Raw genomic sequence first — 16,963 nt, 5'->3', positions numbered from 1 at the left:
ATGTAACGGAGTTACCAATTGGTCAGTCTGATGACATTTAGACGAATTGACATCCGCGTTTCTTTATGAGAAGAAGGGGAGATAACAGTGACATGAAACGAAAATCTCTCAGACATCTGATGCAAGAAACAGTATTTTCTGATTTATAAGACTTTTGAACCTAAACATGGACAAGAATGGTACGCTAAGACATCTTAAATTTATGTTGCTTCTATTATGTATATATTTGCTGGATATCCATCTTCTAGGTAAATTCCATATGGATTTATTAGGCTTGCTGTACTGTGAAACAGGGATATCATCGTTGGTTCACTCTGCCTGTTGCTGTTACACCCCTTAACGGACATATGACACATAAATATAGGTGTAGGACTGCAATTAATGGATCCAAGTAATATGTGATGATATTGAAAATAATTATGAATAATTATAAAGTATTTTGTCTATCAGAATATTTGATATGATATGGCGGCACATGGTCCTGTGCACAGCTCACAGGTCACAAATCAGGTAAAGTTAAGCAACGTCAGTCACAGAGAGTGTTTGGATGGGTGACTGCCTTTCGGCAGTGTGGCTCCTGAGAGTTTCTAGGGGTTCTGTCCTGCCCCACAGTGAAGCACATGTAACACATGTGGCGTCTTCTTGGGCAAGTGACTTTGTTCGAATATGGGCAACAAGCAGTGAATGGGTACCCGGTAGGATGAGATGACATTGTGGTTGTTAACCTTCTAGTGCTTAACAGGCAGCTTGGGTTGTATACTCCCGAGGGTGCTGAGAATGATTCTAGATATGATGCATTTGAAATGAGGAAGTGGTCACTGAGTAGTCAAGTGGTCAACATGGTCAAGTCTGTGAGTATTTGAGTGCATTCAATGTGATTACCCTCACCATGTGTATGGCACTGCCCAATGGCATCACCTAGTAATATCTCCAAACCTGACCATAAATATATACACAATATATAACTATGATGTAACATATTACATCAATATGTTTTAAGGGAGTGGTCGGGTAGTCTAGTGGGTAAAGTGTCCGCTCATCACGCTGAAGACCCGGGTTCGATTCCCGAAATGGGTACAATGTGTGAAGCCAATTTCTGGTGTTCCCCACTGTGATATTGCTGGCATATTGCTAAAAGCGGCACAACACCATACTCACTCAATTTGTTTTAACACTCTTATGTATAAACAATAACTATAAATCTATTCTTATAACTCACCTCATCATACATACATTCATTCATACATACAAAGTTGGGTGCAGCACTTTTATTCAGGTAAGACTTCTGCCCATGTCTACCACCCCCATACCGCCTTATAAATATATATAATTAAAAGCATGAGCGTCAATGCATACATTTATAAGTTTTTAAGGGGGAATACGGGCAGAAGTCTTTTCAAATAATACATATGCACCTGAGTAAATCCTTATAACAAAACACTACATAAGAACACAGAAATATACAATTTACACATAAACTAACCTGTGATAAATATAAACTGTGTCCAGCAATGAAAAGTCAATGCAGACTCCAATGCAAATGTGAATCTAAGCTGACCAGTTCCATAAGGCACCGTGTCACTGAATATCAGACAATAGAGACCCAGAGAAACAACAGAGAAGGCAAGCACAATGGTGACTGTGCTACTGTAATAGTGAAGCAGGTTAGATAGGGTGGTTGAGGTAGGACTAAAAGAAGCAGAAATTAAAACACACTCGAGGATATATACATAATTACACACCGTAACACTATGACCTTTATAGTCTTTATGCACCAAGAACAATACTGTATAGAATCAGAACACTGTTTTTTTTTAGTTATAATCAAAATATTAAACCAACAAAAAAAACCATAATAAATAAATAAAAACGATTAAAGGTAAAAAATACTTTTTGGAGAATGTGAAAGGTTGTATTCAAGTCAATTTATGAAGACAATTTATGGACAAATTGAAGGTCGGTTCTGACAAAAACATTGTGGAAGACATAAATCACCCAAAACAATTGCACTCTGATAATTTTGAACCCAATATGGCTACCACGTCAATCACATGACCAATACATATGATCAAGAAGAGTTCTTTACAGTCTGGGGGCGGTCGAGTCGCCTAGTGGTTAAAGCGTTCGCTCGTCACACAGAAGACCCGGGTTCGATTCCCAACATGGGTACAATGTGTGAAGCCCATTTCTGGTGTCACCCGCCGTGCTATTGCTGGATTATTGCTAAAAGCGGCGTAAAACCACACTCACTCACTCACTCACTCACTCACTCTTTACAGTCTAACGATGAACAGTATAAATTTTGATGTACTTTATAGGCCAATTAATTTTCTACTTTATTCATTAATAAATTCTTGATGGCTACCATCAGGCAATATATGCATATAAAATGTGGTAGTTGTGTGTATGGAGACAGTTTGTTGAAAGTATTGAAGTAATTCAATGAGTAAGTTCCAAGTATTAGATTCTAGAACACATGTACTGTAAATTGCCTTCAATAGAATCAGGGCACCATGTGGGTGATACATGCAAGTTTCCAGCCTTTTTGACAAGTGGATTTGGAGAAAACTGTCAATTACGATTCTTTAGATCACTAGTTTGCCCCATAAAGCCATGTGACCAGTGTGTGTGTGTGTGTGTGTGTGTGTGTGTGTGTGTGTGTGTGTGTGTGTGTGTGTGTGTGTGTGTGTGTGTGTGTGTGTGTGTGTGTGTGTGTGTGTGTGTGTGTGTGTGTGTGTGTGTGTGTGTGTGTGTGTGTGTGTGTGTGTGATAAAATAAAGTCCGAGTTAGTCCATCATCTTCTTTATATCAGTTTCAGACAAAGAAGATGATGGACTAACATGGACTTTATTATTTTATGATATATTACATGTACATTGAGTGAACATTTACCTCATTTTTGTTTGTGTGTGTGTGTGTGTGTGTGTGTGTGTGTGTGTGTGTGTGTGTGTGTGTGTGTATAAAATTTATTTGTGAAACAAACATGTCTTTAAATTGTTTGTATCTAAATAATCATTATTATGTTTTTCAGATATTCTGTCATATTTTAACAAGCTTATCAATGATGACCCAGATATTTCTGCTGCTGTAGCTGCCATCAAAACTCTCCTGAAGTTCATTGAAGCAAACAAAGGCAAGAAATCAGGAGGAGTCCACTTTTGATCAGGATAATTTATTGAACTTTTGTTAAGAGCATCATGTTAACAGTAAGAGGTTATGAGCCCTCGACTTGTCCTAAAGTACTCACGGAAATGAAAAAAACCCTGTTTTTTTCGACCTCAGATCTTAAATTATTGCAGTTATATACAAAATATGTAAATATTCAAACAACTAAATTAGTACTAATTGGGCCGTGTCACAAATACAGCGTATCAAATGTTTTTATGCCTTTTTACACGTAAAAGTGTGTAAAAATGTGAATAAAACAGACTATTGTGAAACAGGGCATAACCAGGTGTAAGTAGATCAAGGTGACTTATGACACCTTGACGACAGGTGAGAACAGGTGCGTAATGCCTATAGTCTGTTTCTGCTATGTCAATTTGGACTTAGTTTTATTTTTGAATGTTGAAAGTGCCGACAAATTACCTCCTGTAAAGTACATTTTGTATTGTTCACTCAGAACTAGCAAATCCAGACTAGTACTTTTCGAGTTGTTTTGTTATTTCGTATTTACAGCTACGTAACACTTTGTGTCAATTTTTAAATTGAGAAAAACAGTTTTTTTTCATTTCCGTGAGTACATTAGTGCCTAACTGTCCTGCATCGTGGCTACTTCCCGGGCTTGCACAGTCCCTCCATCACATCTGAATACATGCCACCACAGGGCAGTGTGGTCACTCTTTGTAAGCAACCAATCAGTCCAAGGCCTGGCTCTAGTCAGACTGGATGCAGTGTGTCCTTAGACCAGTGATAATTTTGTATGTTACAATCTCTTTTTGAGAAACAGCTCAAATTGGAATATCAGAAAATGTGTGAAAATTAAGGACATGACCTGTTTAATAAAATTCATGTCGGCCTAGTGTTTTCATTTGTACACAATCATGGGTTTGAACTACATTTCAACTGAAGACAAATCATTTATGCAAACGTCTGAAAATCATTCAGGTTAAAGTTCACACGATGATGACCAAGATTGACCCGGAAATGTTTACTGTGACAGTATCATTAACAAATAATGACAGACCAAATCCTCAAGTCATTCTCATGTAGTGCATATTGTTCTCTCAATCATCAAAGTGACTTTACCTAAGGCTTAAAAAAAATTAAAAAATTGGTTCTTAGGCAATGGCTTTTGAATAACTAGTGCAGGTGCTTAGTGTTTGTTTTGTCTTTTTGTTGTTCAAACTAGTATGTACCCAAATAAACAGATGTGTAACGAAATAAACAGTTGTGTATAATCAGCCTGAGAAAGGGCCTCCCTACAAAAATGTATTCCTTGAAGAATGAAATACTGGAATACAGTATTTGACTGCCGTTAGACTTGGAATATTTAAGGATTTATTTTTGGGGTTTTTTTTAAATGGAAATGAAAATGAAACATGTGTCAAACTTTGTGATTATGCGGGTAGTTCCTGAGAACCAAGACTATTATTTTGTTCAGCCTCAACATGATGAAGGCTTACTTTGCCTTCAGTAAGTGTTTAGGGGAATAGCAAATATGCATTTGTTGCATGAGATTTTTAGCTAGAAATTTGAACAGTTAACCATTGAGATATTCAGCTCCAGTCTCCCACAAGAAATGGTGATGGTGTTACAACTCATGTTTATTTTTTACTGTTGTTGGTTGTTGCAGTGGAAACTCTGTCGGAGATGAGGGAGCGCCTGAAGGATGCAATCAACACATTGACACAGACTGACAGCAGTGTTACATCCATATCATCAGGCTGTGAACTGTTTCTACGCTTCATCACACTGGCAAATCTTCAGCATTCTGTGAGTATTTCCCCAAGATAAGATGAGGGAAGTCTGTGATGTAGAGGCTGTTCAAGTACCTCACACGCAACTGATGACACATGTACCTCCCACACAACTAATGACACATGTACCTCACACACAACTAATGACACATGTACCTCACACACTTGTACCTCACACACAACTGATGGCACATGAACCTCACACACAACTGATGACACATGTACCTCACACACAACTGATGACACATGAACCTCACACACAACTGATGACACATGTACCTCACACACAACTGATGACACTTGTACCTCACACACAACTAATGACACATGTACCTCACACACTTGTACCTCTCACACAACTGATGGCACATGTACCTCACACACAACTGATGACACATGTACCTCACACACAACTGATGACACATGTACCTCACACACAACTGATGACACTTGTACCTCACACACAACTGATGACACATGTACCTCACACACAACTGATGACACATGTACCTCACACACAACTACTGACACTTGAAACTCACACACAACTAATGACACATGTACCTCACACACAACTAATGACATATGTACCTCACACACAACTAATGACACATGTACCTCATACGCAACTAATGACACATGAACCTCACACACAACTGATGACACATGTACCTCACACACAACTGATGACACACGTACCTCACACACAACTAATGACACTTGTACCTCACACACAACTAATGACACATGTACCTCACACACAACTAATGACACTTGTACCTCACACACAACTAATGACACATGTACCTCACACACAACTAATGAACCTTGTACTTCACACACAACTAATGACACACGTACCTCACACACAACTGATGACACATGTACCTCACACACAACTATTGACACATGTACCTCACAAACAAATGATGACACATGAACCTCACACACAACTAATGACACATGTACCTCACACACAACTAATGACACATGTACCTCACAGACAACTAATGACACATGTACCTCACACACAACTAATGACACTTGTACCTCACACACAACTACTGAAACATGTACCTCACACACAACTAATGACACATGTACCTCACACACAACTAATGAACCTTGTACTTCACACACAACTAATGACACATGAACCTCACACACAACTGATGACACATGTACCTCACACACAACTAATGACACATGAACCTCACACACAACTAATGACACATGTACCTCACACACAACTAATGACACATGTACCTCACACACAACTAATGACACTTGTACCTCACACACAACTAATGACACTTGTACCTCACACACAACTAATGACACATGTACCTCACACACAACTAATGACACATGTACCTCACACACAACTGATGACACATGTACCTCACACACAACTACTGACATATGTACCTCACACACAACTGATGACACATGTACCTCACACACAACTAATGACACATGTACCTCACACACAACTAATGACACATGAACCTCACACACAACTAATGACACATGTACTTCACACACAACTAATGACACTTGTACCTCACACACAACTAATGACACTTGTACCTCACACACAACTTATGACACATGTACCTCACACACAACTAATGACACATGTACCTCACACACAACTGATGACACATGTACCTCACACACAACTAATGACACATGTACCTCACACACAACTGATGACACATGTACCTCACACACAACTAATGACACATGTACCTCACACACAACTGACACATGTACCTCACACACAACTGATAACACATGTACCTCACACACAACTTATGACACTTGTACTTCACACACAACTAATGACACATGAACCTCACACACAACTAATGACACATGTACCTCACACACAACTGATGACACATGTACCTCACACACAACTAATGACACATGAACCTCACACACAACTAATGACACATGTACCTCACACACAACTAATGACACTTGTACCTCACACAAAACTAATGACACATGTACCTCACACACAACTGACACATGTACCTCACACACAACTAATGACACATGTACCTCACACACAACTGATGACACATGTACCTCACACACAACTAATGACACTTGTACCTCACATACAACTGATGACACGTGTACCTCACACACAACTAATGACACTTGTACCTCACACACAATTAATGACACTTGTACCTCACACACAACTGATGACACTTGTACTTCACAATAATAATGAGGTTAGAATGTGTTTCATGTTCATGCATACATGATAGAAATATTATTCTTCCTTTCAGGATTTTCAAGAATGTCAGAAAATCTTGGTTCAGAGGGGAAATGTGTTTCTTCAGAAAGTGGCCAGTTCAAGACAGAAAATAGCAAAAATAACTCACCCATTCATCACAGATGGATCTGTATGTATACCACCACTATCATGAGCAGGATGAGTAAAAAAACTCAAAGTTTTAGGAATAACTACTTTCTCTGTCAATATTAATATGGCTGGGGCTGGGCCTGGGGCTGGGTGCAGAGGCCCAAGGAGACAAGTCTGTCAATAGTTGTGTGTGATATAAATTTACCATTAGTTGTGTGTGAGCTAAATGTATCATTAGTTGTGTTGGTCTTGGTGTTAACGCTGAATACCTTTTTTACTGTTCAAAGGTAGGGCCACTCACATTAATTTCATGACGCATTTTAGGTCATGGGTCGACACTTGCATTCATTTGATGACGCATTTGATGGGTCGACACTTGCATTACCTTGGTGACACAGTAATTTCATGATTTACAGTATGCAGATTGAAATCGACCTTCACTGATCCCTATAATTTCCCTTTCAACCTACTAATCATTTCCGTTATAACCAAAGTGTTGTTTCGTCACTGTGTCATGGTAGAATGGTGAGTTGTTAATGTTGGGTTTTCTGTGTTCTCTGTTATCATCTGATCTACATGACCTACTTTAAATACTGTTGTATCATCTGATTTACAACAGTATGTAGAAGGTAGGTCACGTAGATCAGATGATACAACAGTATTTAAAGTAGGTCATGTAGATCAGATGATAACAGAACACGTGACCTACTTTCTACATACTGTTGTATCATCTGATCTACATGACCTACCTTCCACATACTGTTGTATCAGCTGACATACATGACCTACTTTCTACATACTGTTGTATCATCTGATCTACATGACCTACTTTCTACATACTGTTGTATCATCTGATCTACGTGACCTACTTTCTACATACTGTTGTATCAGCTGATCTACATGACCTACTTTCTACATACTGTTGTATCAGCTGACATACATGACCTACTTTCTACATACTGTTGTATCAGCTGACATACATGACCTACTTTCTACATACTGTTGTATCAGCTGACATACATGACCTACTTTCTACATACTGTTGTATCAGCTGATATACATGACCTACTTTCTACATACTGTTGTATCATCTGATCTACATGACCTACTTTCTACATACTGTTGGGTCATCTGACATACATGACCTACTTTCTACATACTGTTGTATCATCTGATCTACATGACCTACCTTCCACATACTGTTGTATCATCTGACATACATGACCTACTTTCTACATACTGTTGTATCAGCTGACATACGTGACCTACTTTCTACATACTGTTGTATCATCTGATATACATGACCTACCTTCCACATACTGTTGTATCATCTGATCTACATGACCTACTTTCCACATACTGTTGTATCATCTGACATATGTGACCTACTTTCTACATACTGTTGGGTCATCTGACATACGTGACCTACTTTCTACATACTGTTGTATCATCTGATCTACATGACCTACTTTCTACATACTGTTGGGTCATCTGACATACGTGACCTACTTTCTACATACTGTTGGGTCATCTGACATACGTGACCTACTTTCTACATACTGTTGTATCATCTGATCTACATGACCTACTTTCTACATACTGTTGGGTCATCTGACATACATGACCTACTTTCTACATACTGTTGTATCATCTGATCTACCTGACCTACTTTCTACATACTGTTGGGTCATCTGACATACATGACCTACTTTCTACATACTGTTGTATCATCTGATCTACGTGACCTACTTTCTACATACTGTTGTATCATCTGATCTACATGACCTACTTTCTACATACTGTTGTATCAGCTGACATACATGACCTACTTTCTACATACTGTTGTATCATCTGATATACATGACCTACTTTCTACATACTGCTGTATCATCTGATCTACGTGACCTACTTTCTACATACTGTTGGGTCATCTGACATACATGGCCTACTTTCTACATACTGTTGTATCATCTGATCTACGTGACCTACTTTCTACATACTGTTGTATCATCTGACATACATGACCTACTTTCTACATACTGTTGTATCATCTGATCTACATGACCTACTTTCTACATACTGTTGGGTCATCTGACATACGTGACCTACTTTCTACATACTGTTGTATCATCTGATCTACGTGACCTACTTTCTACATACTGTCGTATCATCTGATATACATGACCTACTTTCTACATACTGTTGTATCAGCTGACATACATGACCTACTTTCTACATACTGTTGTATCAGCTGATATACATGACCTACTTTCTACATACTGTTGTATCATCTGATCTACGTGACCTACTTTCTACATACTGTTGTATCATCTGATATACATGACCTACTTTCTACATACTGTTGGGTCATCTGACATACATGACCTACTTTCTACATACTGTTGGGTCATCTGACATACGTGACCTACTTTCTACATACTGTTGTATCATCTGATCTACATGACCTACTTTCTACATACTGTTGGGTCATCTGACATACATGACCTACTTTCTACATACTGTTGGGTCATCTGACATACGTGACCTACTTTCTACATACTGTTGGGTCATCTGACATACGTGACCTACTTTCTACATACTGTTGGGTCATCTGACATACGTGACCTACTTTCTACATACTGTTGTATCAGCTGACATACGTGACCTACTTTCTACATACTGTTGTATCAGCTGACATACGTGACCTACTTTCTACATACTGTTGGGTCATCTGACATACATGACCTACTTTCTACATACTGTTGCATCATATGACATACATGACCTACTTTCTACATACTGTTGTATCTGAAAACTGACTTTACCTGATACTTGCTCACTGTCAGCAGTACCTGATGCCATGGTTGTCTGTGCACAGACCATCTTGACGCACTCACGGTCACGGGTGGTGCTGCAGGTGTTGCGGGATGCTGCCGCTGCACGCCGCCGCTTCAAGGTGTATGTGACAGAATCTCTCCCTGACAAGTCCGGGTATGTGCACCAGTGTGTCCAGTGTCCTTATACTTCTAGAAATTGTAAACTGTTTATAGGGCTTATTCTGTCACTTACTGAACATGAATGATTTGCATTTTTTACTTGAATACATATTCTTCTTTTCAGTTTTGAGACCTGTGAGGAGTTGTCTGCCCTTGGCATACCAACCACAGTAGTTCTGGATGCTGCAGTGGGGTAATCACAGTTTTGTGTCTTGGGCCATTTTCTCCATTTTCTCCCTTTCTCCATTCCGTCATTGCAACGTTTCTTCATCTGAATAAAAACCGATCACAACCCCACAGCGAGTCATATATTGGCGTCAAACCAGCTGTAACATTAACTTCTTAAAAAGATACTTCTATCAGTATGTTCAACATCCCAGCAAGGATTCACAGTAAGAATAGGTTGCGAGTAACCGATGCTGCTCGTAAGAGGCAACTTAATGGATAAGGTGGTCAGACTCGTTGACTTGGTTGATTGAGTGTCATGGTACACAACAGCATGGTTTGTTGCTCATAATATCAGTCACAGGTATCTGATCCAGACTCGTGTATTTACAGGCTGCTATCATAGTCTTGGAATATTGCAGAGTTATATAACAAACAAAGTATGTTCAGAACAAGATTCATGTCTTGCCATTTAAAGTACAACGTGTTGCTAAAACTGGAGATGCTTGTTGTGTTGTAGATATGTAATGGAGAAGGTTGACCTGGTTCTCATCGGAGCTGAGGGGGTGGTGGAGAGTGGCGGGATAATCAACAAGGTAACAGCAGAGCTGCGGGGGGTGGGGGGGAGGGTTTCAGGTGTGGTAGACATGTTGTTGTAGACAGGGTTCTACATGGTGCACACTGATTACAGTTTACAGCAATGTCCATCGGACACAAAATACAAGATCAGGATTTTCAAGTATATTTTGAATGCCTTTCTGATTTACAATTAGCTGTGAATAATTATGAATAGCCCCTGCGTCAGCATCTTCTGCAGAGGATATTGTCTGTGGCTGGAGTGGCTACCTATGTGACCAGCTCAAGGCTTGACTGTCGCTAGGAATTATGCCTCATTCTCCTGTAAACCATGTCTTATTTCCTCCTCTCTCCCAGTGAGACAAATCCTACAAATAATGGAAACTATTTCAGATCGGGACTTACACAATGGCTATCTCGGCCCAGGCGATGAACAAGCCGGTATATGTGGTGGCAGAAAGCTTCAAGTTTGTAAGGCTCTACCCTCTCAACCAACAAGACATGCCAAACCAGTTTAAAGTGAGTATTCTTCTACAGCATTTTTGTAGATCTAGCATCCTGTGATGTATGGGAGTTATGATCACCTTAGCGCTAAGATCGCTTTGTACAATGGCACCCTGGTCATTAGGGCCTACATATATGACACTGCTGGTTGTCATGGTCACAAGAACTGATGTACATGGGAGCCTGTGGTGACTAACAACGGTTGCCATGTTACCTGGATGTCAGATTGATGCTCATCCTTTCAGTCACTGATTTTTCTGGTCTTCCTGTGAGTGAGAACTTGTGTGCAGGATGATTATTTCTTTTTAGTATAAATGTTGTCTTTTTCTGTTTTCTTCTCCTTAAGCAATTGTTCATCTGTTATTCTTTTGATGAATTATTTCTCTTTCCCCAGTACCAGTCATCTACTCTGAAGTCTGGCCGCGACCTGAGCAAGGAGCACCCTCTGGTGGACTACACACCTCCAGCTTACATCACCCTCCTTTTCACAGACCTAGGGGTCCTCACGCCATCGGCTGTCAGTGACGAGCTCATCAAACTGTATTGCTAACATCCTTTACTGGCTAGAGGGAATAAATAACCATGCTGTCTTGTGATACACCTGCCTCATTTATTTGTAATTCTAACATAAGTGGAAACTTTGAGGACTGGATGCACATGAAGTAATATTGATGACCAGGGACCACAGCCTAATGAAAGGAATGGAATCAAAGCAACACCTCTACCCTCTATCAGAATACAGAGGCTCCATGTGACCCAGTATAGAGGCTCCATGTGACCCAGTGTAGAGGCTCCATGTGACCCAGTATAGAGGCTCCATGTGACCCAGTATAGAGGCTCCATGTGACACAGTATGTAGGCTCCATGGGACACAGTATGTAGGCTGCATGTGACACAGTTTGTGAGCTCCATGTGAGAGTTTGTAGGCTGCATGTGACACAGTGTGTAGGCTCCATGTGACACAGAATTTAGGCTCCATGTGACACAATGTGTAGGCTCCATGTGACACAGAATGTAGGCTCCATGTGACACAATGTGTAGGCTCCATGTGACACAGAATGTAGGCTCCATGTGACACAATGTGTAGGCTCCATGTGACACAGAATGTAGGCTCCATGTGACACAGTGTATAGGCTCCATGTGACACAGAATATAGGCTCCATGTGACACAGTGTGTAGGCTCCATGGGACACAGTATGTAGGCTGCATGTGACACAGTTTGTGAGCTCCATGTGAGAGTTTGTAGGCTGCATGTGACACAGTGTGTAGGCTCCATGTGACACAGAATTTAGGCTCCATGTGACACAATGTGTAGGCTCCATGTGACACAGAATGTAGGCTCCATGTGAAACAGAATGTAGGCTCCATGTGACACAATGTGTAGGCTCCATGTGACACAGAATGTAGGCTCCATGTGACACAATGTGTAGGCTCCATGTGACACAGAATGTAGGCTCCATGTGACACAGTGTATAGGCTCCATGTGACACAGAATATAGGCTCCATGTGACACAGTGTGTAGGCTCCATGTGACACAGAATGTAGGCTCCATGTGACAGTGTGTAGGCACTATTTAGACACCATGTAACATAGACATCCTGTGTATCCTGCGTTTTTGGTATGCCATTTAATGTAGGGTTTCTTCAACGTTAATGTATGGCACACTGCGATGTTATAACAGTGTTGCAGCTGTGTGAGCTGTGTCACAGAACAACATGGAGGTGAGAACTGTCTGCAGCCGTATGTCACAGTACAACATGGTGGTGAGAACTCTCTCTGCAGCTGTATGTCACAGTACAACATTGAGGTGAGAACTCTCTGCAGCTTTATGTCAAAGTACAACATGGAGGTGAGAACTCTCTCTGCAGCTGTATGTCACAGTACAACATTGAGGTGAGAACTCTCTGCAGCTGTATGTCAAAGTACAACATGGAGGTGAGAACTCTCTCTGCAGCTGTGTCACAGTACAACATGGAGGTGAGAACTCTCTCAGCAGCTGTGTCACAATACAACATGGAGGTGAGAACTCTTTCAGCAGCTGTGTCACAGTACAACATGGTGGTGAGAAATCTCTCTGCAGCTGTGTCACAGTACAACATGGAGGTGAGAACTCTCTCTGCAGCCGTATGTCACAGTACAACATGGAGGTGAGAACTCTCTCTGCAGCTGTGTCACAGTACAACATGGAGGTGAGAACTCTTTCAGCAGCTGTGTCACAGTACAACATGGTGGTGAGAAATCTCTCTGCAGCTGTGTCACAGTACAACATGGAGGTGAGAACTCTCTCTGCAGCTGTGTCACAGTACAACATGGAGGTGAGAACTCTCTCTGCAGCTGTGTCACAGTACAACATGGAGGTGAGAACTCTCTCTGCAGCTGTGTCACAGTACAACATGGAGGTGAGAACTCTTTCAGCAGCTGTGTCACAGTACAACATGGTGGTGAGAAATCTCTCTGCAGCAGTATCACAGTACAGCATGGAGGTGAGAACTCTTTCTGCAGCTGTGTCACAATACAACATGGAGGTGAGAACTCTTTCTGCAGCTGTGTCACAGTACAACATGGAGGTGAGAAATCTCTCTGCAGCTGTGTCACAGTACAACATGGAGGTGTTTTTGTGTTGATGTCGTTTTGGTTTTTTTTGTTTCAAACAGTAATATTCTAGATATATAACATTGGCAAGTAAATCATCCAGTGATTGACATCGCGAGCATCGGTCAACGCAAATTAGATCGATAACATCCAATCAACCAAATAACCAAGCCTGACAACCCCATGTGACGCTTCTTTCAAGCATATGTTGACGAGACCAAATATTCTTACGACCAGCATATGTTGATGGGACCCTATATTCTTACGACCAGCACATATTGATGGGACCCTATATTCTTCCGACCAGCATATGTTAATGGGGCCCTCTATTCTTACGACCAGCACATGTTGATTTGGCCCTATATTCTTACGACCAGCAGATATTGATGAGGCCCTATATTCTTACGACCAGCATATGTTGATGGGGCCCTATATTCTTACGACCAGCACGTGTTGATGGGGCCCTATATTCTTACGACCAGCATATGTTGATGGGGCCCTTTGTTCTTACGGCCAGCACGTGTTGATGGGGCCCTATATTCTTACGACCAGCATATGTTGATGGGGCCCTTTGTTCTTACGGCCAGCACTTGTTGATGGGGCCCTATAGTCTTACGGCCAGCACATGTCGATGGGACCATATATTCTTATGACCAACATATGTTGATGGGGCCCTATATTCTTAGGGCCAGCATATGTTTGGTGGTAAATCATAATATATTATACCATCAACCTGTTGAAGATATTCCCTTTATATAATTTAAGTCAGCTATATGATTTCAATCTGTTAATAAGGCTGTCTGAACCAGACATTCCAGAGACACGCAATGAACCAAGTCACCGCGTCTGATCACCCGATCAAACATGGGTTGGTGGGATTATATACCTATCAAAGACTCAAACAATTGTCTTGGACCTTACTTGGTGTTAGGCAATAACGTCTAAGGAGGTTTTACTTTTTCTCAGAAAGACCTCGTCCTGGTTATGAGGTTTTACCTTTTACCAGTAAGACCGAGTATGAATGTTACTTGTTCCTAGTTCGACCTGGTGGGTGGAGAAGCAGATGACGCTGGGACTAAGTGTTTCAAATGTTCAGTGTTCTAAAATCGAAGACAAGATGGATTACGGAAATGGAATCTACTTTTATAGGCGTAAAAAATATTATATTTATTTAGATACTTAGTATGAAGCTGTACAGTTAATCCATGTAATTAAGGAGGAATAAATTACGAATTTTGATAAGGATTGGTAACATTGTTGAGTAGGTATACAGTACTCTTAGTGAGGACATACGTGGGACGCGGGCAAACGGGAATGTCACATATCGTGATAAGGGTAATAAGGTTTGGAAATAGCATCACAATTGTCAGAAATGGGGCATTTCTAGCCAGCTACCATCCCAGAATCCCCCTACAGAGGATCAAAAAGTGCCCGGGGAAGAACGACTAGAGGGGCGGAATAGTCTATTTCAAGGGGGAAAGGTTACCGACCAATGGTAAATCAGAATGATCATAGTCTCTTAATTAAGTGGATCAGCAGCACAAAGAGTGAATAAAAGCAGTTAATGAAAACCACCCTCTTATTACTGCTAGGGGTAACTACGGTAAAGGTCCAAGGGCACTCGGGTACTGACACTCTACCTCTTGCACATCCCAGGATCGTCAGGACCGAAGAACGAGGGACCCAAACGACCTTCTAATTACAGTAAATTAACATGTAAAAGTACCTTGGGCACAACACTCGAACCATTAAACCGGAGTACTGGGTGTGGATGTGTGCTTCATAAGACGTGCCATGTTCAGTTCCCGCATACATATTTTACGAGCGTTTCTTTAGGCTATCTGGCTATATATGTTAAAAATATTAATAAATGTTGTTTCGTCGGTTCATTACTTGGTTAAAACACTTCTCTTCGGAGGCCTTTGAACACGATTATTTACAATTTCAACCAATTCCGTGTTTCAAATGACTCTGAAACCAATGATTCACTGTCATATGAATTGAACATTAAGTTTGTTTTCGAACCCAACGCAACATGGCACCACTAATCGTCCAAGATCAGGGTGACCCGGCATCACCACAAGAACAGCCCCGGGTCGTTACTGCCAGGTCCTTTACCTTCTAAACAGGCCACTCGCTACAACCTACACTGCATCAATCCCTGGTTCATGATGTGGCCAACCATCACTCATTGGCGTAGAGCAGACATTGTTGATATTTAAAGCAACTTACCATATTTTGGCGTTATCGTGACGAGATATGGTTTGCATACCAGGTGTCTCCACCGTGATATTGCTGGAATAATAATTTGCTAAAAGCGGCGTAAAACTCAGTCCGCTCACTCTCAGACTCTCGACTCTACAAGCAATATGAGCCATTTTTCAGCATGACAGTGCGTGTATTCACACAACACGAATTTCATTCCCTGAGAGATCAGAACATAAGCGTAATGCCGTGGCTGTCAAGGCCACCGGATCTATGTGCAATTATTGAGGAGGCAAAAATGATCATAAATACCTGAGAAATAACTGAGTGTACATATAAATTCCCCCAATGTTTGAAAATCATGGTTACTAAACATTTTCAACACGTGACTAAGGTAGCGAGATACCATACAAGTCCATACATGGTATGGAGTGTGCCATTAAATCACAAGAGAATGAAATACTCGGGTCACTAATAACCATGAATGCAATGACACTGCACAATGAGGACCGCCGGACTTTGTCGACCGGTGACGGACATAAAGCCGGGGAGCGTTGCGGCCACCAGACCTTGTGTGTGCGTGCGTGCGTGCGTGCGTGATTGTTTGAGGATATCTGCAAAGT

The 16,963-nt window shown here is 40.9% G+C and overlaps 1 protein-coding gene across 1 annotated transcript; it reads left to right on the top strand.

The window, feature by feature from the left end:
* Nucleotides 1–81: 81 nt before the first annotated feature.
* On the top strand, nt 82–12,125 carry LOC139455694 (translation initiation factor eIF2B subunit alpha-like). The gene is made up of 9 exons (XM_071237245.1): nt 82–179; nt 3,032–3,133; nt 4,796–4,935; nt 7,226–7,342; nt 10,181–10,293; nt 10,423–10,491; nt 10,984–11,059; nt 11,433–11,558; nt 11,938–12,125. Exons 1-9 carry the CDS (start codon nt 167–169, stop codon nt 12,091–12,093), a joined length of 912 nt encoding a protein of 303 aa, XP_071093346.1. The 5' UTR covers nt 82–166; the 3' UTR covers nt 12,094–12,125.
* Nucleotides 12,126–16,963: the final 4,838 nt, after the last annotated feature.

The sequence above is a fragment of the Haliotis cracherodii genome, unplaced genomic scaffold (assembly GCF_022045235.1).
Source record: "Haliotis cracherodii isolate W230 unplaced genomic scaffold, xgHalCrac1.p SCAF_11, whole genome shotgun sequence".
NCBI classification, from domain to species: domain Eukaryota; kingdom Metazoa; phylum Mollusca; class Gastropoda; order Lepetellida; family Haliotidae; genus Haliotis; species Haliotis cracherodii.
This window is presented reverse-complemented; position numbering and strand designations above follow the sequence as displayed.

Bases quoted from the DNA above. Each gene is read 5' to 3' on its own strand.
- LOC139455694 (XM_071237245.1), top strand. The intron at 7,343-10,180 runs GTATGTATACCA...GTCTGTGCACAG, and splicing joins CATTCATCACAGATGGATCT to ACCATCTTGACGCACTCACG. The intron at 11,060-11,432 runs GTAACAGCAGAG...AAACTATTTCAG, and splicing joins GTGGCGGGATAATCAACAAG to ATCGGGACTTACACAATGGC.